Consider the following 20,954-nt stretch of genomic DNA (forward strand, 5'->3'; position numbering starts at 1 on the left):
CTAGTGACCGAAAGGTGAATTGTAGGTTACACTTAATTACACTTGCCAGCCAAGAGTAAGTCAGTAGCGAACGTTCCCACTTCACTCTGAAATACCATGAAACCCCTTAAGGGAGTCCACTGATTATACTATAGAGGTTTGTATGAACCAACTAGGGTAAATAATTAGACTGTATTTTTAATTAATATCGCAGTGCCTTCTAGCGCAACGATATTTAAGATTATGATGGGATTGGAGGTAAATCGAGAAACGTCTTACTCTTGATGAAGCCAGAAAGAACAAAGAAAGTTTTGTGAGATTAACAAAAATACCATGAGATTTTGGTAATCTATATCAAAAGTTTCAAGTGTTTTAAGGAAGTTTTCAATTTAGCAAATGCTCTGTTTGCCAAAGTGAATATTGGTCTTTAATACCAAAAATAAATCCAGAGAAAATGAAAGACAGGTACTATGCATTTTGAGTTGGCACAGCTGCAAAACTTTTTTTAATCATGTGAACTTTATGGGAATAATAACAATTAACACAGATTTCACATTGGGCACCAATTCAATTTTTGTTTCATGAAGCTTGATAAAAATATAGGTTTATGAAAAAAAGCCAGTTCAATTACACATGAACTTTTCATTATTTTTAACACATTTTACTTATTTTTAATTGATGGAAGTGTTACGTATTTTCTCAACAAAGAGTTTTTCACACTTCTTTAATTCAAACCAGCTTGCTTTTTGCAATTCAAATAGGCAGATTATTATTTGGCTTAACTGGAAATCAAATAAAATAATGGTAAAATATATTAAATAGATCACAATGCATTCATTATTTCCCAAAGAAATTTATTACTTTCAAAATACAGTATTTTTTTTTGTTTTAAACCTAGCTAATCCTCACAACTCCCTAGTAACAAAGATGCCAATGATCTATAAATAATATTCTACAAACAATATTTTCTCATGAGAAACCAAAGGTTTAAAAAGTTCTGTCATTTGCCTTAAGCCACATAAGCAAGGAAAAGATTGGAATTGGAATCATAACACAGGTATTCTGTCCATTTGCAATATCTTCTGTAAGCTTAAGACAATAAACAAATTGAACAAGGATTTTGCCTTTTTATTTTTTCATGTTTGTTTGTGTGTGTTTCTCTTTTCCTCATGTACCATTGCTATGGTAGGCACATATTAATAGCTCAATGAATAAAATTAATAAATCATTTGTATTCATTTTCTATTAAACACAGCTCTCTGCAATCTGTGCTTTTATACATTTATGGTCCAAGCAACACTTGATATGCATTATGATGATCCCTGAGACAGGGCAAGATAATAAAGTGTCACCTGAAGCATCGTAGAAAAATAAAATCGTGTTCATGTAAACCCTGAGCTGTAGCTTAGAATCTTCAATTGCTGAATGGGAATTGACCAGCTCTGACTGTATGTCTTACAGACAGCTCAATTATTACCACATCCCCAATTAAATTCAATTTCTCATCTATCCAACATTTCTCTTCACTGTCCAAGCTTCTCAACTAGAAACTTAAAGAGTCCCTTTTAAATCTTTTTTAGACATTCCACTTCCTTGGGGTGGCAGAGTATCCATTCTACTGCTCACAGCTCTCAGGTCCATCCTTTCTTCCCATCTTCACTGCTTTAATTCTAACTCTTGCTTTCTCTTCCCCAGAAGATTTTAACAGCCTTGTTATAGGTTGCCTTTGGCCTCATCTGTCACCATTGCAGTCTTCCTTCAGGTTGCTCAAAGTTACTTTTCTGAAACCAAAATCATTCATGTTCTTAATGCAGCTTCCTCCACCCTAACGAAGCACTTTCCACCATGAGATTCATGGAACCCTGTGTACACAGTGAAAACAGAAAGACAAAATAGGCTTAAGGTAACTTCTTGGAAATTTACAATGCAGAATAGCATACGAAAGGCTCTGAGAAGGCCTACAGGAAAGAGTCAATAGAACTGGCCTTTTCCAGTGTTCCCCACATTTTATTTGACTTCAAACCCTTTCCATTGAGCACTACCTTGCTAATCACATTAGACCAATCACATCATGTTTATTGCTGTTTCCAAGGTAATAATATGCTCTTGGTTTATTAAGTTAGATATTAAGTTCCTTCAAAATAATGTGTTTTTCCCAACTTATCAATTTGAGGAACTCCTATGAAAAACTTTAAGACTCAGCTCCAAAGCTTATACAAATCGCTCCTTGATGCTTGCTCGGCTGCAGATCTTATGATCATTTTTCTGATTTTGCAGCCTACCTTTCCTACAAGACTAATACCCAGCAGGTGCAGGGAGAAGCACTCAACAAATATTGATAGAATGTATATTTCACTGTATTCTAATTCAAAACCCCAAAAGCAGTCATTGTCAATGCACATGCTTATAATATTTCTCCAGAGAGATATAAATGATTAAAAAAACAAAACAAAACACGCACAACCTGTTTCTTCACTGTAGTTGAAAGAAAAAGATTTCCAAACACAGATTGAATGAGTCTGTTTTTCATTACTATACAAAAATACCAGTTGCAGGCTAGTTTATAAAGAAGATAAGTTTATTTTGGTTCATGCAGATACAAGGTACAGGGGCCACTTCTGGTGATGACTTTCTTGCTGGTAGAGTCCTGAGGTAGTGCAGGGCATCCCAAAGATTATGTTTGTTCTGTGTGTCTTTCTGGTGTCTTTCCCTCTTCCTATAAAGCCACCAGGATTGAAGCATAAGGGTTCCACCCTAGTGAATTTATCTAATCTTAATTGCTTTCCAAAGGGTCCACATGTAAACATCACCCTCATATGAAACCATATGCAAAACATAGCAGAGATATATATGTGTCCCCATTGTATTTCAAGAGACTGGCCTGGCTGTTTTGATATTCCTCCCCATCCACAGCTTCTTCTGTACCTCATGCATCTATATCTCACGAGGAGAAGAGAGCCTTCATTTCCAAAATCAGAGACTTTTTGGCCAGTTATCAGTGGAAAGCCATTGTATGTGCCAGGAAGGGTTCTGGACATCAGGCAATGACTGCCATCTTTATCAAGAGACATAATGATAGCCCCGAGAGGTGTAGGAACTTCCTTACTATGGAAGAGTATAACCAGATCCACTGAAAAACAGTCTTTAACTGCATAAACCTCCAAAGAAGTTAATTTTCCAAGAGTTGCATGAAATATTTTTAACAGTGAGGCAGATCTGTAAATGGTTCTGCCATTTTCCAGCTGGGCAAGATATTTCACCTCTTCACACCTCCTTTTCCTTGTCTGTAGGATGAGGATAGATGAGGCAGCATTTGAAAACATTTAACACCTTGCTTGGCACATGGCAGGCAATCAATAAAAGGATATTGCATGTGATTCTGCTTCCTCCTGAATTTCACAGTTTATAAAAATAAAAAGAGGCACCACTTACATAAAACTAATAACCAACTCAAAAATATGTTATTAAGTATATTTTGGACAGATCTATTTGTCTCTGCCATTCTCTGCACTAAATTAAAATTAAAACGCTCCCTTTTTTAAAAAAAACCTTCCTCATTCAGCAGAACAGCATTCAGAATTATGTAAATGAGCCATGCATTTTAATGCTGACTCGATTTACTGCCCAAAGTTTAGTAATTTGAGACCTCAATATCATTAAGGTAAGATCCAGATAGAATGCATGCACCCCGTGCACAGTTCCGTCATAGGAGAGTTAGAGATGCCATGGAGTTCAGCAGAATGCAGGCATTTCTTTCGCAAGATTGGGACCTTTCAAATTATCCTCCTGTTATTTTGTAAGGAAGGAAAATGCAGGAGGCAATTTAAACAGGTCAGGCAGGGAACTATCCACTGCTTCCTCTGGGAACTGGACCAAGTCCTACACAAAGAAGGCCTGGGCCACGACGGGGTAAGGGCACCGGCTGGTACGCACACGATTCCCTCCAGCATTGGAATTAATGAGGCCATTGGTTCACATCTTTGCCCTTCCAGAGATTGTCACGATCCATTTGCATGATGATTATGGAAAAAATTAAAACACTATTCCCAAAGATCAAGTTAATAAAGGCCTCTGAGATGTCCAACTTCCCAAAGGAGAGGGCTATATTTTTCTTCAGAAAGGGTGAAAACATTTGAGATGGCGTTTAGTTCAATAAAGCAGTGGTGAATTCCTCCCTCCCTCCATCCAGCATTTTTTATTTGCAGTGTATTACATCTCAATTAAACCCTTGAGAATCTCTCTCCTTTAAGAGTCAATAATGAATTTAATGCAAATTCAAGGGGGAAATAAAAGAACAAGGGGAGACCAAAAAATTTCAGGATGAAGCGGAGAAATAAGTTATCTGTAGAATACACTTGTGGCTGAAAGGCTCTGTGCTCCTCCCTCTCTGCCCAGTGACAGATTCTATATTTTCTAGATTCAAACTAAGCATCGTTTCTCCTTTGGTATTTCAAGCGAACCCAAGAGACAGATGCCACTGCAAGATCCCTCTCTTCTTTGAAGGAACAGAGCTAATCTAGGATCCCATTGAAGGCAGCTGCAATTTCTCCTCTAGTTCCCACTTTATTCCCCTTGCCCCTTTCTTTTGCACACAGATTCTGTGTTCTCCATCTTGTGACACCTGAACCCCCTGCTACCAGGAAAAGCACTTACCCACTCTGGCAGTTGGTTTGGAGGAATGGATCTTTGAACAGGTTACACCACCCGCCTTTCCCCATCCCCCGGGGCTATCATGGTCAAAAGCCCAGTCCATCAAGAGGGGGAAAGTCCTGCAGATGAGATCTGCATTCCACAGATTTCTCTTCATAATTCTGCCACAAAACAAAAGACCAACACAGGAGATTATAGGGCTCCTACATTTATTAAGGATTTTTACTTTTTTCTGGTAGCAAGTTTTTAAAGAATAAGCAGAAATAAGTTATATTCCATGTATGCATAAGATGTCAAAATACATTCTACTGTCATGTACAACTAAAAAATACAAATAAAAAAATTTTTTTAAAAAGAATAGGTATTAAGAATTGTAATGTAAAAATAAATAAATAAAATTGAATTTTAAAAAAAGAAGAGGCAGAAGAAAAATACTTAAATCAACCAATATTTTATACCACAACTAACTTTCCCTGTAACTTTTTTCAGTTTCACTGTTTCATCCCTTACCTAATTTTAAGGAATCCCACATGATGTAAAGAATAGTCCTTTAATTATTTGTGCTGCCTCAGTTTCTCCATGTTTTTCCCAATAATAGTCCAAAGGCCCTCTGGTCTCCCTTTATCTCTCTCTCACACACACAATAAAATAAAATAGAATAACCCAACCATTTAAAAATCCCTTATAAGCTTATGTTAACACACAAAGAAATTGCGAAATGCTATTTTCTTTTTTTTATGATTGGCTTAAAGAAGAAACTTCTTAAGAAGACCAAAAATATAGTTGTGGTGATATCTCATAGTTTGTCCATTATGTCTTTCCAATGAGTAAAGTAACTTTTTTTGAAATTACAATGCCCGCTGCACAATAATGACCATAATAAATTGAGTCTGCAAACACTACTGAGCATGGACATTGAGCCACATCCTATGCTGCATGCCAGCATAGCAAAGTCACCACAAACCACTGGCTCAGTCATGCCCTGTACCCAGGGCTCAGCTGAAGGAGAGCTGCACACCCTGATGCCGGCTATTCCCACCTGAGGGAAGGATAGCCTTTCTATAATCCATCTGCCCCAGGTAGCAGCTTCCTGCTAAGCATATTTGACACATGAGTCTGAGGACACAGGGACATACACAGATTATAATGCAATGGAATATCAATTTGGTGAAGAATGCCATAAACACCCTGAAGAGTGCTATTTTTGAGATAAAAGGCAAACAGGTGGTCATCACTTCCCCCTTTATAGCTTCTTTATCTAGTTGACTTTGAGGTGGCTTCTTTCTAAACAGGACAATTTGTTTCCTCTACCATCTCCATTTCTACCTCATTGATTTCAGCCAGAATCGTCATAGTTGTGCATTACTTAAACAACAGGGATTCCTTCTGAGAACTGCGTTGCTAGTGGTTTTGTTGTTGTGTGAACACCATAGCATGCACTCAAGCAAATCCAGATGAGCTATGTGGAGCACTCCAGGTGGCCTCTTGATGCAGTCAAGATATGAGATGAATAATTTGCCAAAATACATTCTACTGTCATGTATAACTAAAAAGAACAAATTAAAAAATATAATAAGAGATGAGGTGAACATGACAGGGCTGAGGCCGTTGCTGCCTCACACAGCAGACTGCTTAGGGTAAATTTCTTATTTTCACTAAGTAGGAGTATCCTCTAATAATAAAAAGTATAGCATAGTCAGTGCATAAACTAGGAACATAATCATTTCATATCAATATCAAGTATTATGTACTATACTTAATTGCATGTACTATCCTTTTATATGATTAGCAATATAAGAGGTTAGTCTACACCAGCAGCACCACCAATATGTGAGTTGTGTATTGAACTATGACATTATTATGGCTATCACACCATTAGGCCATAGGAATCTTTCAGGTCCTTCATAAATTCCTGAAACCCCTCTTGTATATATAGTCCACCATGGACCCAAATACTCTGCACTGCATTCCTGTGCTTGGCCCCCACAGTTATAGGAGGTAAACAATATGAAGGGACCATTGGAAATGCTGTGTGGGTGACACATTCAGCTGGTAGGTTCCTGTCCCCTCCCTTCTCATGCCTACTATGGGCCATGTGTAAAAACAATGCAGTGTACAGCACCCTCTACCCCATGAAGCAGGAGTCCTAAGCCCCTTTTTCCAGTAAAGGAAAATGAGCTCGGAGAAGTGACCACATCCAATTGTAGACCATCCAGTAGCAAAAAACTGACTCCAGAATCTTATGTCATTCAGTAAAGAGAAGTTAGCAGGAGGAAAGAAATTAGGAGCTAGAGCAGGAGCCCTGTGGTATTCTCCAGTGTCTAACACAGTGCTTGGCCCATGGGGGATCCTCAAGAAATATTTGTCAAACTGAACTCAGGAAGGAAGGCTGAAGAGCAAACACATCCTGAGGAAATCCAAGAGCTGCCCAGTGGGCCTCTGCAGGGAGGCCTTGCTGGCTCTGCCCTGGTACCCAGCCTGCTCCTATGCCCTGGTCCCCCTGCTCTCCCTGCCCTGTATTATCCTACTAGACTCTGAAGGTCGAAGGCTTCTCTTTCCAAATCTCATGAATAGATGTCTAAACACTCAGACTTCTCTCCAAAACGTCCACTCTCACCTGCCCTCCAGCCCCTTCTTCGGGTTCACTGGCAGACCTGCACGAAGAGACAAGAAATCCCTGGAGGAACGCTTCCCATCCATCTTCCCGGTGGTCTTTCATTTCTTTGCCAATAGGGTGATCTGCTTCACAACACACTTCGATGTATTTGACATCTGTCATAAAACCCAGGTCAGGCAGATCTGTCTTCTGTTAAAATAAGCCATTCTTCAGAGACACTTCCTATGCCCTTAGGGCCCCACCAGAAATGATCATTGACATATTGCCCACACATCTAGCCAACCCTCTTAATGGGGGCCATGAATTACCAGCCCTGGTGTCCCCCAGTCTTAAGAAACAGGGTAACACTCAGACAACAGGGAGGAGACACCACGATGTGAAAACCTGAAGGGGGGAGGGGACTCTAGCTGAACGGACTGGTTTCAAGCAAATACTTTCTGTAACATCTTTCCAAAGTTAATAACTGCAGCAGTACACAGCTGTTTCTTTGTGGTGAGACATGGATTTTTCTCAAAGTGCCTTACTGAGTCTTACATTCACACAGCAGAGAAGGAGAGGGAGTAGGTAGACATCTTCTGCAGAGCAGGGACTCCTCTCTCGACTCACAGTGGGCTCCACACAGGGGAGAATTCTGAGCACCTGTGCCCTCAGTCCAGGTACAGGTCTGGGAGAGAAGCACGGAGCGATTCTCATTCTCACTGCTATCTTGAGAAGCACCCATGGGAGAAGCAGATGTCAGTTCCCCAGAAAGTGCCAGTTGGAAGACTTGTCACAAGATTACTAAAAATCACTACTGTACTCAAAGGTGTTAAGGTCTCTTGGGTCTTTGTGATTCAAGTACATGTGACAAACTATATAATGTTTCATCCTTGCATAGAGAACAAAAGTTTATAAATCTAAAGAAATGCGCTTTTATAAAGGAAAGAGAGTTTGAGAAAAATGTGCTAGCTTAAGTCTATTTTTGTTGGGGTAAGTGACGAGGACTCCTTTCTGAAGAAGTTTGCAAATATCTCCATGGAAGTGACATATTAGTAGTTAAGTTATGCCATGCTGAGAAAAACACACTAGCTAAAACAAACTTTTTTTTTCTTTAATATATTTTTTTTAATTGTAGTTGGACATTTATTTATTTGTTTTTATGTGGTGCTGAGGATCGAACCCAGGGTCTCGCCCATGCTAGACTAGCGCTCTACCACTGAGCCACAACCCCAGCCCCTAAAACAAATGTTTTGAAACTAGTTTAGGGACAAGTTTAAAATGTTTAGAAACTATCTGGAACAGATGAAGCTGGGAATACTTTCTAGATTCAGGGTCAGTGTGTCCACAAGAGCTGTCCAAGGAGCTATTTGTGCGGTCTGATTCGAAAGAGACATGTGCATAACAAAAGGATACAAAGAGTAAGGAGTAGGGACGTCCTTTATTGGGACTATCAGAGTGAACCAAGAATACCCAGAGATCACTGGTAAGGAAGTGTGCTCTCTCAGCTGACCTGAGCCTGTAGCTTCCTAAGCTGGGCTTTTAAAAACATAGATTTGTGCAGACAGAGCAGAAGCCCCCCACCCCCAATGTCAAATGGTGGGCACTAGAAAATACTATTTCTAGCTATAAAATTCTTTCAAGATCCTTCTTTTCACGCCAAATGAGAATGGGTACTAGATATTTTTGTTTGCGTACACATAACATGCTGGCTTCATGATTAAGTGAGAAATGGACTGTCTTTGTTCAAACCAGGATAAATTGTTGAAAGAAATATCAGTGCTTAAGTGTGTTATTCAGGACTGGGAAATCATCTATCATTCAGACTTTGAGTTGGAGCATTCTAAAGGAGAAACTCGTTCTTTACAGTTATACTGTTGAACTGGGAATAAAGACGGCTGTTGAAAGAGATGCTTGAGCAGTATCTGGATGAGAGATTAACTTCATGAGAGGCAGAGGAAATCGCCTATTTCCCCTTGTCCAACCCACTCAACTCAAACCACCCCAAACTGTCAGTGGATTTGAAATCAGAGGAAGTGGCTAATTTCATGACCAATAACAACATCGCTGGTTAAGGATGTTAAGATAAGGGTAATTTAACTCATGTTTCTAACTATGAGCAGATCAGTGGCGGTAATCAAAAAAGCACCAGCAATGAGGATCGGCTTGAAATATTCAATCTTGGATGTTCCAGACCATGAACTTCCAAAGCAAAGAGTAGTAGCTCTTCTCTCAAGTGGGCATCCATGTCACCAGGAAGTTGGAGTTGTGCATCTTTACCAAAGTTTGAGCTAGACACAACACGGCTAGGCTAAGCAAGTCTTCCCAGCGTTCTAAGAGATGAAAGGCCCTCTATTTCAGAAGTCAGCAAAAGGACTGTCACCCATTAGTGGGTGATGTGTGGCAGCACAATGGTGTCTCCCCCTTAAAAGACTCTACACGTCAGGCCACCAGCAGGTGATCTGAGCTCCACAGGAGCTGCTTCTCATGGGCTCCCTTTCCCTTTCATGTGTAAAATACCTCAACAGGATGACCACAGTGAGTTCTGTAGCAGCCATAATGGAAGTCATGTTAGGAGGGTGGTTCGTTTTGCACTAGCGGCCACTGGGTGATTGACGTACTGTAGAATATTAAGCCCTTTTCACATCAAGGCTCTGGCATGTTGCTTACTTTGGAGGCCGGTCGGGGGGCACTTCTTCCACTGAACATCCACACATAACAGATGTGCTGTGGAAGAATTAGCCCACCTTCTTACCAGATTTTGACATGTTGCCTGATGCCCACATTTGGTGGGAATGGGTCATTCTTTTCATGTGACTGGATATAAGGTAACATATTGTTTCCCCTAGAGATATGACTCATTTCCATTGTACAAGCCAAGAACTGAGTTCCAATCTTAGGGACCACTCTGGTATTTGCTACCCTATGCAAAGAACAAAATAATCCCCTATCCACAAATGGTGACTTCTCTTGTTTCCTTGGTGTTGCTTCCCAAGGAAGGTCTGTAAAACTTTGGCATGCCTCTGGGGCATATTCGGTTTTGCTGTTGTCACTCTGTTTCACCCTATTCAGCACAAAGAGGGAATGACACGTGTTCAGGTTTAATGTGAACAAAGTCCTTCCCCTCCACTTGCTGATATTTAAACACTCTAAGTCCCCACACTTCTACAGGGTTTTCTTCATCCGCTTAAGCCTGCATCCTGTGCCTGTAGGTGGGGAATGACTGGATACTATTACTCCGATAGCTGATGATAATATTTCTACATCCATTGTTAAGCTTCTTAAGTTTCTTCTTCACTTTGGGAGCATTTAGCATATCGTTTTCTGAAAACCGTCTTCAATGTGCCTTAGGTAAAGTAAGATTCGATACCGTGTTCAGGGAGATTATCTAGGAACTAAGCCGCCAAGGGAATATCTCAGCCTCGCTCAGCCAGTCTCTCCATAAATGCACCTTTATAAACCTCTCAGGGGTAAACTGGGTCACTTGATGTTGTTTCAGAACATCTGGAAAAGAGTCATTGGGGTGGGGAGGGCTGTTAAAGCTCTTTGTGATAATGCTCAGGGGATGTAATGAAAACATGGCTGTGACACATACCAAATGACTCTAAAGCATCCACTTGTTTGTAAGTACCCAAACTACTCATTATCTGCTTTTACTTCAAATAAGAGGGGTTTGGCAAGGATGCTGAGTTCAGATATGTTATTGCTATCACACAGGCTTCCAATTTTTTTTTCTGGCAATTTTTGGCAATTGGGAAACTAACTGCCAACTGAACCAAATATCTATTTTACAATATTTCACCAAGGACTGTTCTGGCAGACCAAAAGCAGAGTATCAGGGAGTTGATGGAGGTTCCAGGGCTGGAGAGAAGGTGACACAGAGAGGTGTCAAAGGGTACAGATTTTCTGTTATGCATGATAAAATAATTTTGGGAGATCTAACATACAGCAGGCTCATAATACACCTCAATAAAACTGGGGCTGGCGGGGTACCCGGGAACCCAAGTAGAGGATTGGGCTACTATGAGGACCTCTAAAGGCCCAACAAAGACCACATAAGACATGACATCTTCTCTATCTGTGGCTATTTCCAGATCAACTAGCAAACAGAATGTGTATTAAAAGCATCAAGAATAAATGGATGGCAGGGTGCCGTGGCACACACCTGTAATCCCAGTGGCTTGGGAGGCTGAGGCAGGAGGATCACAAGTTCAAAGCCAGCCTCAGCAATGGCAAAGTTCTAAGCAACTCAGCAAAACCCTGTCTCTAAATAATAAATAAATAAATTATGGCTAGGGATGTGGCTCGGTGGTTGAATGCCTCTGAGTTTGATCCCCCTGGACCAAAAGAAACAAACACCCACAAAGCAGTGAACGGATGACCCTCAACGGATGACCCTTCCTAATATTTTTTATGGGTGGAGATTTAGACTTCGGGTGTGAAAAGTCCTTCCTTAAGTGGTTTGAATCCCACACCACAGAACTTCTGAAGTGATTGAGGAATGTGTTTGATGGTTCTCACTTTCCTTAAAATATTAATTAAGAAAACGAACAGGAGCTTTTCCTTAACAGGCGTTCAGCAAGTTAAACCCACTGATCGTCAATGCTAGCTGAGTTGCGCTCTCCCTCTTGATTAGCATGGGTGTTCCTTCAAATCAAGACAATATGCTTACAGTGATGAGCCCTATTGGCCATCTATCTTGCTTTTGTGATCTGGCTCTCGTCAGCTGAAATGAAGCCATTTCTTCTGCCTGGGGCTGATTAAACACAGAGTAAACCCGGTTCTCTAAAGAGACTCTAATGATTCTCCACAGAGCACGTGTCAGCCCGGCACCTGCAGGCTCCGGTTTCTCCGTTTCCATCATAAAATGAAGCATCTGTTTCAGAGAGGTGATATCTTGTTCTCATCCAGTGTGTCACTCTGGTCAGTGGATGAGGCTCAAGGGGTACACAAGGCTGCCGCATCCCAGGTGATGAATGGTCCCTGAGGAAGTTTTGTTCTCATCAGGGGGTGAAAGGGGCATGCCTTTGGACAGATTCCTGTGACTTTGGTCAGTGCCTTGGTGGATCACATCACATGGCCTTCTTTTAACAAACTAAGATAAGGAAACATAATGGGGACTCTTTGAAATAAGGCTAACCTTGGTCAACTTATTTATTAATTCAATGATTATTTAGAATACCAGCTAATGATGCCTCAAATCACAAACTATAGATGGTTCCCCTCTTGAGGTTACATGCTGGTGATGGAGACGGATGTTAAACAATTAATGTGAAGTAAGTACATAATTACCACTGGGAGGAGTTTCCCCAATGGGAAGGCACTCTGGGAAAATGTAAGATAGAGGTCTGACATTTGGGGATTTCAAGGATGATGCTCTGGGTCACTGATATTTATGCTGAGACCTCAAAGATGAGAAAGAGTAGAGGGTAAAACAGGATTTTTGAGCCAAAGAATCATGTTCAAAGATCCTGGGGCTGAAGGGTAACATTTGACCTGTGTGAAGAATGAGGAAAAAAAAAACAGTGAAAGGGAGAGTGGCTGAGATGGGGCTGATGATATGGGCAGATCAGTTCGGGCAGGGCCATTAGGTTGGTTTCATTCCATAAGCACGATAGGCTAAGGTGGATGGTTGCTAAGCAGGAAAGTAAAAGCACCTTTACTACCAAGGAGTTTTCCAACCACTTATTGAGTGGGAGGCAATTAGCAACTTTATTACACTACACAGACATTTGTGATTTATGACTTCCAGTTATCCTAACATCCCTTCAAGTTAGATATGTTCAGCCCCACTTTGTAGGTGGGGAAATTGGATCTGGGGAGGGAAAGAGACAGGTCATGCTCACTCAGCCGGCCGGCCGTGTGGGACCATGTCTCCAGCCCAGGCCAGATCAGCCTCACACCCATGCTCTTCCCTCTGCACCCTGCCACCAGCCCAAACACAGACCACATGGTCTACCTCTGAATATTTGTGATATTTATGCAACATTGTATGTACCTTTTGCAATTGTTTGACACTCCAGAATTCCCAGAGTACTAATGGATAATGTTAAAGTGATACCAGCTCTGTGTATATCATTATAGATCGAAGAGAGAATTGAGCACACTTACCTTGTCCCTTAGAAAGGAATACTGGCAAGAAGGTCTGAATCTAGTCCCATGTGGAAACCAACAGCCTGAGTATAGAATTAGATGGATCTGGGTTCAAACCCCCCAGTTTATCTAGTACTGACTCTGTGATGGAGAGCAAGTGGGCATGAATGCCAAGACTCAGTTTTGCCCCTGTAAAATGGGCACATCAGTATCTGCTTCAGTAGATGTTCAGTGGATTGAGTTATATAAACCAGGTCTCTGGTTTCCTGACACACTCAGTACCCACTAACCAGTGCTGTCATTGGCACTTCTCTTGCACAGTGGTCTTCTCCAGCTCACCACTGCAAACTAAGCTGCCAGGCTGGTGGGACGTGGAACACTCCATCTCTTTCTCCCAGCATGTGCTTTTGAGCCAACTGGGTGTTGCTCATTTTCCTGCTTTCACATTAGTGAAAGGAATGTGGACTAATCCCTGGAAGGTAGCTGAACACTAAGTCTGCCTAATAACGTTGCATAGCAATTAAGTTTGAGAGCATTTGAAAATGGCGCAAAGAAATTCCAAAAGAGTTAAATAGCTCTACAAAAGGAGATACTTGATGGAGACCACTGGGTATGGGGCATTTAAAATGTACCACCTCATCTTTAAATAAATGACTGTACCAAATAGGACTCCATTTTGCTTTAAAGCTGTGTTTTTGTTTTTTCCTCATAGATGGCTTTTAGACTTTGAAAAGTTATTTGAGACATAAAACAAAATCCTTTTTCCCACTTTTTCTTTTTTTGTAGTACTGGGAATTGAACCCAAGGGTGCTCTACCTCCCAAGTCCTTTGTAATTTTCATTTTTAGACAGGTTTTCACTGAGTTGCCCAGGTTGGCCTTGAACTTGCCATCCTCGGGCCCTGGCATCCCAAGAAGCTGGATCATTCTTTTAAATATATTTTTAGTTGTAGATGGACACAATGCCTTTATTTTATTTTTTATTTTTATGTGGTGCTGAGGATCAAACCCAGTGCCTTGCACATGTGAGGCAAGTGCTCTACCACTGAGCCATAACCCCAGCCTCTAGCTGGATCATTTTAAACATGATCAAATGTTCACATACTAGTATTATATTAATATAATGGAGATGATCATATATGTGATACAAGTTATATCCTCAAAATGGATACAAAATATCTGAATTAAGGAAGGTTCTAGTATAAGACCTTCCTTTGATTGGTATCTAGATTTCAGCACAGTACCTGCCACACCTTCTTCAAGGTTGCTTTCACAATATTTCAGAACTCCCAAGCCCAGAAACAACCTGTAAAAGCACAAAGAAGTTTGAGCAATCTAAGGTAACCAGAAAGTTCTAGAAGGCTTAACCCTCTAGAAAAGCTATTTTTGTCTCAGGGGACCATTCTTTCATTACATTAATGACAGGGTCATTCCCTTCTTGTCATCTGCCCTCATTACTCAGGGGCTGAGATTGAGCCTGTCTCAGGTTCCACTCTCTTCTCAGCATCTGCACCATCACTTGGCAAGTAGTATATGCACAATAAACTGCTTGTTGAATCAGATGAGATGGTATCAGCACATAGCACAATGCCAGGGACAAGCCAAACCATTAAAATGTCCATCCCAGAATATGTGTGGTACTTGAGGTAAATGTTAAGCTTCCCACTGTGACTCTTGGAGACAGGAAAGTTGTGTTATGAGTTGTCAGACAAAGATAGCATGTGTCCAGTGAGTCAAGTTGGTCCCTTTTCCATGCAACTTTCCACTATCTCCAATGCCCAGGATCAGGTGAAAGTGAGGCAAAGATGGGCCCAGCAACTTTAGGGCTGAACCAAATTAAAAAACTTAGAAATGCTGAAGGCACCATGGTGTCCACTTCGCTGTTCATTTGGAAACCTCATTGTCAATCCCACTGATGTTTGCTCTCTGTTGTGTCCAGTGAAGTTTGATACACCCTCTGGTCCCACAGGCCAGGTACCAGTGGTGATGGAGAAGTCCTGTGCTCCGTGGGAAGACTTCTATCCAGTGTTACTTACCTAACCCACGAATCCAAACATACCGTCTGTCAGCAGCACTTCGCTCTGCCAGACTTGCAGGGTGACGACACCGCTTCCTCTCAACATTAAGTGTCCAGCTGTGGGATGCAGGAAATGGATGGGGTGAAAGACGAAGAGGGAATCGTAAATCGCTCACTCTCTATGAGGATCAAATTCAGCATCTGTACAACAATGCCTGAGACCCACCCAATCCACCCAAACAGATAAGTATATAAACCACAGGTCAGTGGACAGACGTCTTCAGGAATCTAATGTTGATATGATTATAAGCTGATGCTTTCTTTCTTGAGAGCCTTCCTCTAGGTGTTACAGGGTTAACAAAAACAGCAGTGGAGCACAGCCCTGCCCTTCAGGGAGCTTACAATCTTTATGCATATCAAACCATGATGAGTCAAAAACATAAACAGATACACAAAAAGCACATACATTCGTGGTGGGTAGATAGATGGATGGATAGATGGATGGATAAAAAGAGAGATACACACACAGTTGTCCCATTGCCAAATATCTTTGTAAAGGAATCCTAGAAGGAACACAGTAAAACACCTAATAAATGATTTTTGTTTGATCCATCTTGAATACCCTCAGACCATTTCTTTCAAAACATTGTATAAAGTTCTACATCTTGAGAAGACAGGAATAAAGAATATATAAACAGGGTCCTTTTATGTGATACTCTATAAATTCAGAATCAGACATTATTAACATGAATCAGAAAGATGTCTTGAGTTTCATACCAACCACCTACTTCCTGTACAGGACTGTATTTAATAGGTCCACTGGATCAAAGGCTGCATGGACATCAGGCTTATATCTGTAACACAGGTAAAATGTGTGTTCACGAAAAGTTTTGTGCTTTCTCCCCTTATCAAAAAACAGGCATACTTGGTATTTTGCCAAAACCACTTAAAGTGGATTATATCTACATTTGACTTTGCAGTAAGTGCAAAGACAAAATCTCTGAAATTGTTAAACAAAAGTTTCTTTCTTGCTTCCAGAGTTCAAGGTAAAAACAACTTTCACTGACTCTTAGACACAGTGCAGCTTGAATGTTATAGGAACATAAAATATATTTATTGTTGCTGGAGTTCAAAATTTCCATCCCATTCCACTTGAACACTGATTTTGAGTTTGCAAAAAATAGCATCAGCAACATCGCCAACAGAGATCCTATAACCTTAACACAAAGTAAATATGAACATGGAAAAGAAACGTAACCTTTTTAAAGTTCTCTGCATGCAAATATCATGCAGAAGTCACTGACTACTGAATTCCCCCACGCTTCTCAATATCAGAACCATTCCCCAAAACCATCATGGCAAACTTATTTTGGTCTTTCAGAGATTTTCTTCAATTCCTCTTCATTTTGTGTGATGGTTTCTCTATCTGCACTACCACGTATAGGTAATAAATTTCTTAAAAATTCCATACAGTCAGAACCGCAAAAAAAAAAGCTTACATGAAAACTTCTGGATCTATTTAACCTATTGAGACCCAAACATCACTGTAAGTTTAAATCACCATCCAAAGTGATCCATTAAAATGAAATATAGGATCAATAATGAAACAATGTGCTCAGACTTAGGGGCTACAAACCCTGCCCTTCTACACTATGACCCTCAAAGCACTTATTTGCATGAGTTTATGTCCACATTTTGGGGGGTTTGGCCTGAAGGAGAAGGACCGGACCGTGGAGCAGCACAGGCTTCCATAAACATGTGACGCCAGGTGGATGGCAGAGGACACTGTGGTTTTCCCAAGCAATGCCAAAAAATTAATCTGATGCTCTATGAAGAACGTAACTGCAGGATGTCCCTCCTGGAGGCTGTTTGGATGAAAGCCATTGTAAGCCTTGGGTCCAAATTGAGCTGCCTGCAGGCAGAAGTGATGAAGTGTGACACACTGACAGAGGGATCTGCCCCACACACTCCACCACAGACCTCACAGTCACCCTGACTCCCCTTTGGGAACGACCGTGGAGAATTCCTTAGGCCAATGGAGCCCAGATAGAGTGAAGGCAGGGGCCAGGGCATGCATCAGGGAGCCTGTTGGTGTCCATGGGAGATTCTTCAGACTTGTTGATGCTAATTTGAATTCACATATCCCACAGGTAAGAGAGACCTAGGAATATCCAGATGCTTTCTCTGTACAGGGTATTGGGCTGTATGTGTATTACCCACCTGAACTCTGTGGATAATGTTTGGTGTCTAAATTTCATTTGGGCATCACTTCTGGAAGGCTGGAACTAAGGTACCTGAAATGCATTGATAATGTGAAGCTCACCTTCCCTGTACCTCCTTTCCCTGAACAGATTCACTACCAACACTAACACTCCTCTTCTGCATATTACCAATTCTGTAGTGTATTTTAATGCAGCTTCTAAGGGCATCTAATTCATGTGTTTAGATCAATTGTTTAAGTACTAGGAGAATTTGGTTTCACTTTTTTAAATGCATTCAATATTCATAAAACCTAAAAATTATAGTTCATCTTTGTATAATGATTGATGTCAATGTCCTTACTTAGAAGTCAATATGTAAGTCTAGAATTTGTCATTCACCTTGATGCCCATTGAAGAATGTAAAACTAAGCACTCTTCATGAATCAAAGCATCTAGGAGGGGAATAGATTAGTCGATCAATGATGCAAGATGAAAAACACTTCTTGATTTTTTTTTAAGTTGCAACCAGAAGTCACTTAGGAATAGAAACCTAAGGAAAAAAAAATTTCAGAAGTATTTTCCAACTTCTACCAGGTGCTCAGTCAAAGAAGAAATAATCTAAATACGCTTTTAGTTTGTTTTTGTTTTATTATGCAAAAGAAACTACTAAAACTTACACTTATAGAATTAAATTTATGTTTACTCTTTCATCATCCTTGTCCCAGGAACATTTCATTTAAAAAAAGGTATATTTTCATGTATTGGATAAAATAACATCCAGATCCAAAATTAAAGGATACATTGCCAGCAAACTTTGATAAATTACTAACTGCAGTGTTTGCCTTATTCCAGAAATTCACGTAAGATCAAGAGTATTGCTTCTCCTTAATATCACTGAGGATCTTAATTGTTGATTCAAAAGTATTTTCCCATGGGGGTGGGGACAAAGTGAAAAGAAAGAAAGAAAGAAAGAAAGAAAGAAAGAAAGAAAGAAAGAAAGGAATGAATGAAGGAAGGAAGGAAGAAAAGAAAGAAGAAAGAAACTAATTTTTAGTTTGAGTGCATATCTTAGCATTGTGAATGTATGCCTTTGTGAAAAAAGATCCATGAAGAAAGCTTTCAGATGTGTCAAGCTCAACAATCTGTTGATGTTAGTAACATGAAACACACAAAATCTTCCAGGAGGTCCAACTTTAAAAGTACTCTAAATGAGCAATGACGTAAAAAAATTAATTTGCTTCAGACTTTTCTTTTTGATATCAAATGATATGTTAAGGAAGAGAAAGAAATTCTTGTCAAAATAATATTTCATCTCCCATGATCAGGTCTTTTCACAAGTTCAACAGCCGTAACCAAAGTTTTAAGTATTTAAACCCCCAATCTTGATTAAAGACATTTAAGACCAGACCACACTTGGCTTAAAAAATATTTTGGCACATGCCTACAATCTCAGCAACTTGAGAGGCGACACAGGAGGACTGCAAGTTTGAGGCCACCATCAGCAATTTAGTGAGACCTTGACTTAAAATAAAATTTTTAAAAGGGTTAGGGAGTGGTTAAGTGCCCTTGAGTTAAATCTCTATTAATATATATATATATATATATATATATATATATTACCATATACATGGTAATATATTTTCTAAACATATATATTTTTAATTTATATATATATATATATTTTTTTTTAAACTCTTCTACAGAAACAAATGTTGGTGTTTCCCAGTCAAACATATGTGATACTGGATTCAGCAAATGCGGTCCAATATCATATAAATCTTTGGAAAAATAATTGCTCTTTTTAACTTTAATTTAGCCAAAATTTGATATGAATATTGTGTGGCATGGTAGAATCACTAATTGGATGATGCGAGTAAATGTGAAAGTACTATGTAAACAGTAAATAAAGCACCATGTGCATAAAAGTTACTCAAACTACTGGTGAAGTCTCCTTCCTGATAATAAAAATAATGGCATTAATAACAGCACAAATAATAGCATCAGCTCTTACTTACTGAGCAATTTTATTATCTGTCAGCCACTATTCTAGGCACCTTACATGTATTAGGATTCACTTGCACTGTTAGACACTGTTATCTCCACTTTACAAATAAAAACTGAAAACACAGAGAAGCTATGCAAATTTCTCCAAGTCACAAAGAACATAAGACTGTGTCATTATTATTATTATTTTTTTTTTGGCAGTACTGGGAATTGAACCCAGTGCCTTGTACATGCAAAGTAAGCACCATACCACTGAGCCACATCCCCAGTTCTGGTCTAAGCCATTAAACTTCTTTATTCCCTCATGCAAATGTAGTCACAAATAAAAGTGTTGGCATAGAATTTGTGAATTTCCATCTAGTTGCAGCATACGATCCAGATGCTTCAACATATGGTCAAGTTACTATTTAGTTATTGAAGTGAAAGCACATGTACACACACACGTGTACACACACACATACACTCATACAAACTTATTCACATATCCAATGATATGGCAGATAGCCTTGAACTAACACATAGACTTGTTCTCTTTATTTGAAATAGTTCAAATGAGTCATAGGATTTTGCTATGAAAAAGCTCTTTCTGCCAGAAAGTAAGCTGGTACTAAATGTTTGATAAATGAGAGCATGTTCCCCAGTGTGGCAATATTTGGCATCTTTGTTTTGCAAATCACTCAGAAATCTTTGGGTTTGTGAGGGACAAACAGGCAATTCATACTAGCTACACCAAAAAGAGAGACAGATCAGCTCCCATAAGAAAAGAGTCTAGAGAGTACAGGTTTCAGGCATGGCTGGATATAGGCATTTGGACAGTCATCTTGTCCATCTCACTATTGTTCCTGCTCCCTGCTCCTCTGGTTTTTCTCTTCAATGACTTCCTTCTTGGTCAGGCTCCCTTAACTAGCAGGCATTGGTTTTTATGTGGCTATTCTAGAAATGAGTGCACTTCTTTCTATATCCAACCAGTATCTGCTAGAAACACTGGATTGTCATAACCTGGATTATATACCCGTCTCTGAACCAATCACTGTCTTCAAATGGATTAGGCACTTGATTAGCCAACCAAGAAGTAGGAAAAGGTAGAAGGGAAGAAAATACATAGAAGATGGTAGTGATAAATGTAAATATGACATAGGTATAGCCTCCTTATGCCAGAGATGTCCAACTAATTTTTATCTTCAATGTGATCTCAAGAATTTAACTTCCAAAAAACAGAAGCGAATAATAGACAAACCTTCCTCTTCAGACTGATCTTTTCTTTTTGCCTGTCTAATTCATTGTCTTTAAAGGAAATTGACACCCAGATTTGAATAAGGCAAGACTCATATGAATGATGTCATTCAAGAGGGAAATTATTTCTTTTTCTGCTTCATTGTACTTGGTGGTAATTTATGATCAGTGGTGACAATCAGATCA

At 39.8% G+C, this 20,954-nt stretch overlaps 1 protein-coding gene across 30 annotated transcripts in view; it reads right to left on the reverse strand.

Annotated features, from left to right (window-relative positions):
- Window positions 1-812: 812 nt before the first annotated feature.
- LOC144378022 (uncharacterized) overlaps window positions 813-20,954 on the reverse strand; it is a 109,071-nt gene continuing 88,929 nt past the window's right edge. For 7 of the 30 annotated variants that reach the window (XR_013439464.1, XR_013439467.1, XR_013439466.1 and 4 more), the window contains 3 exons: window positions 14,558-17,624; window positions 7,247-7,435; window positions 813-4,790 (listed from right to left, as the gene is read on the reverse strand). Coding sequence is in view for 12 of the 30 variants with exons in the window: in XM_078051235.1 (XP_077907361.1) it covers window positions 1,777-1,841; window positions 14,558-14,619; window positions 15,373-15,447; window positions 16,119-16,184; window positions 17,551-17,588 (306 nt within the window). In the remaining 18 variants the exon portion in view is untranslated. The other 23 variants (XR_013439468.1, XR_013439471.1, XM_078051238.1 and 20 more) reach the window with 21 other exon arrangements.

Source organism: Ictidomys tridecemlineatus, chromosome 5, assembly GCF_052094955.1.
Source record: "Ictidomys tridecemlineatus isolate mIctTri1 chromosome 5, mIctTri1.hap1, whole genome shotgun sequence".
Lineage (NCBI taxonomy): Eukaryota > Metazoa > Chordata > Mammalia > Rodentia > Sciuridae > Ictidomys > Ictidomys tridecemlineatus.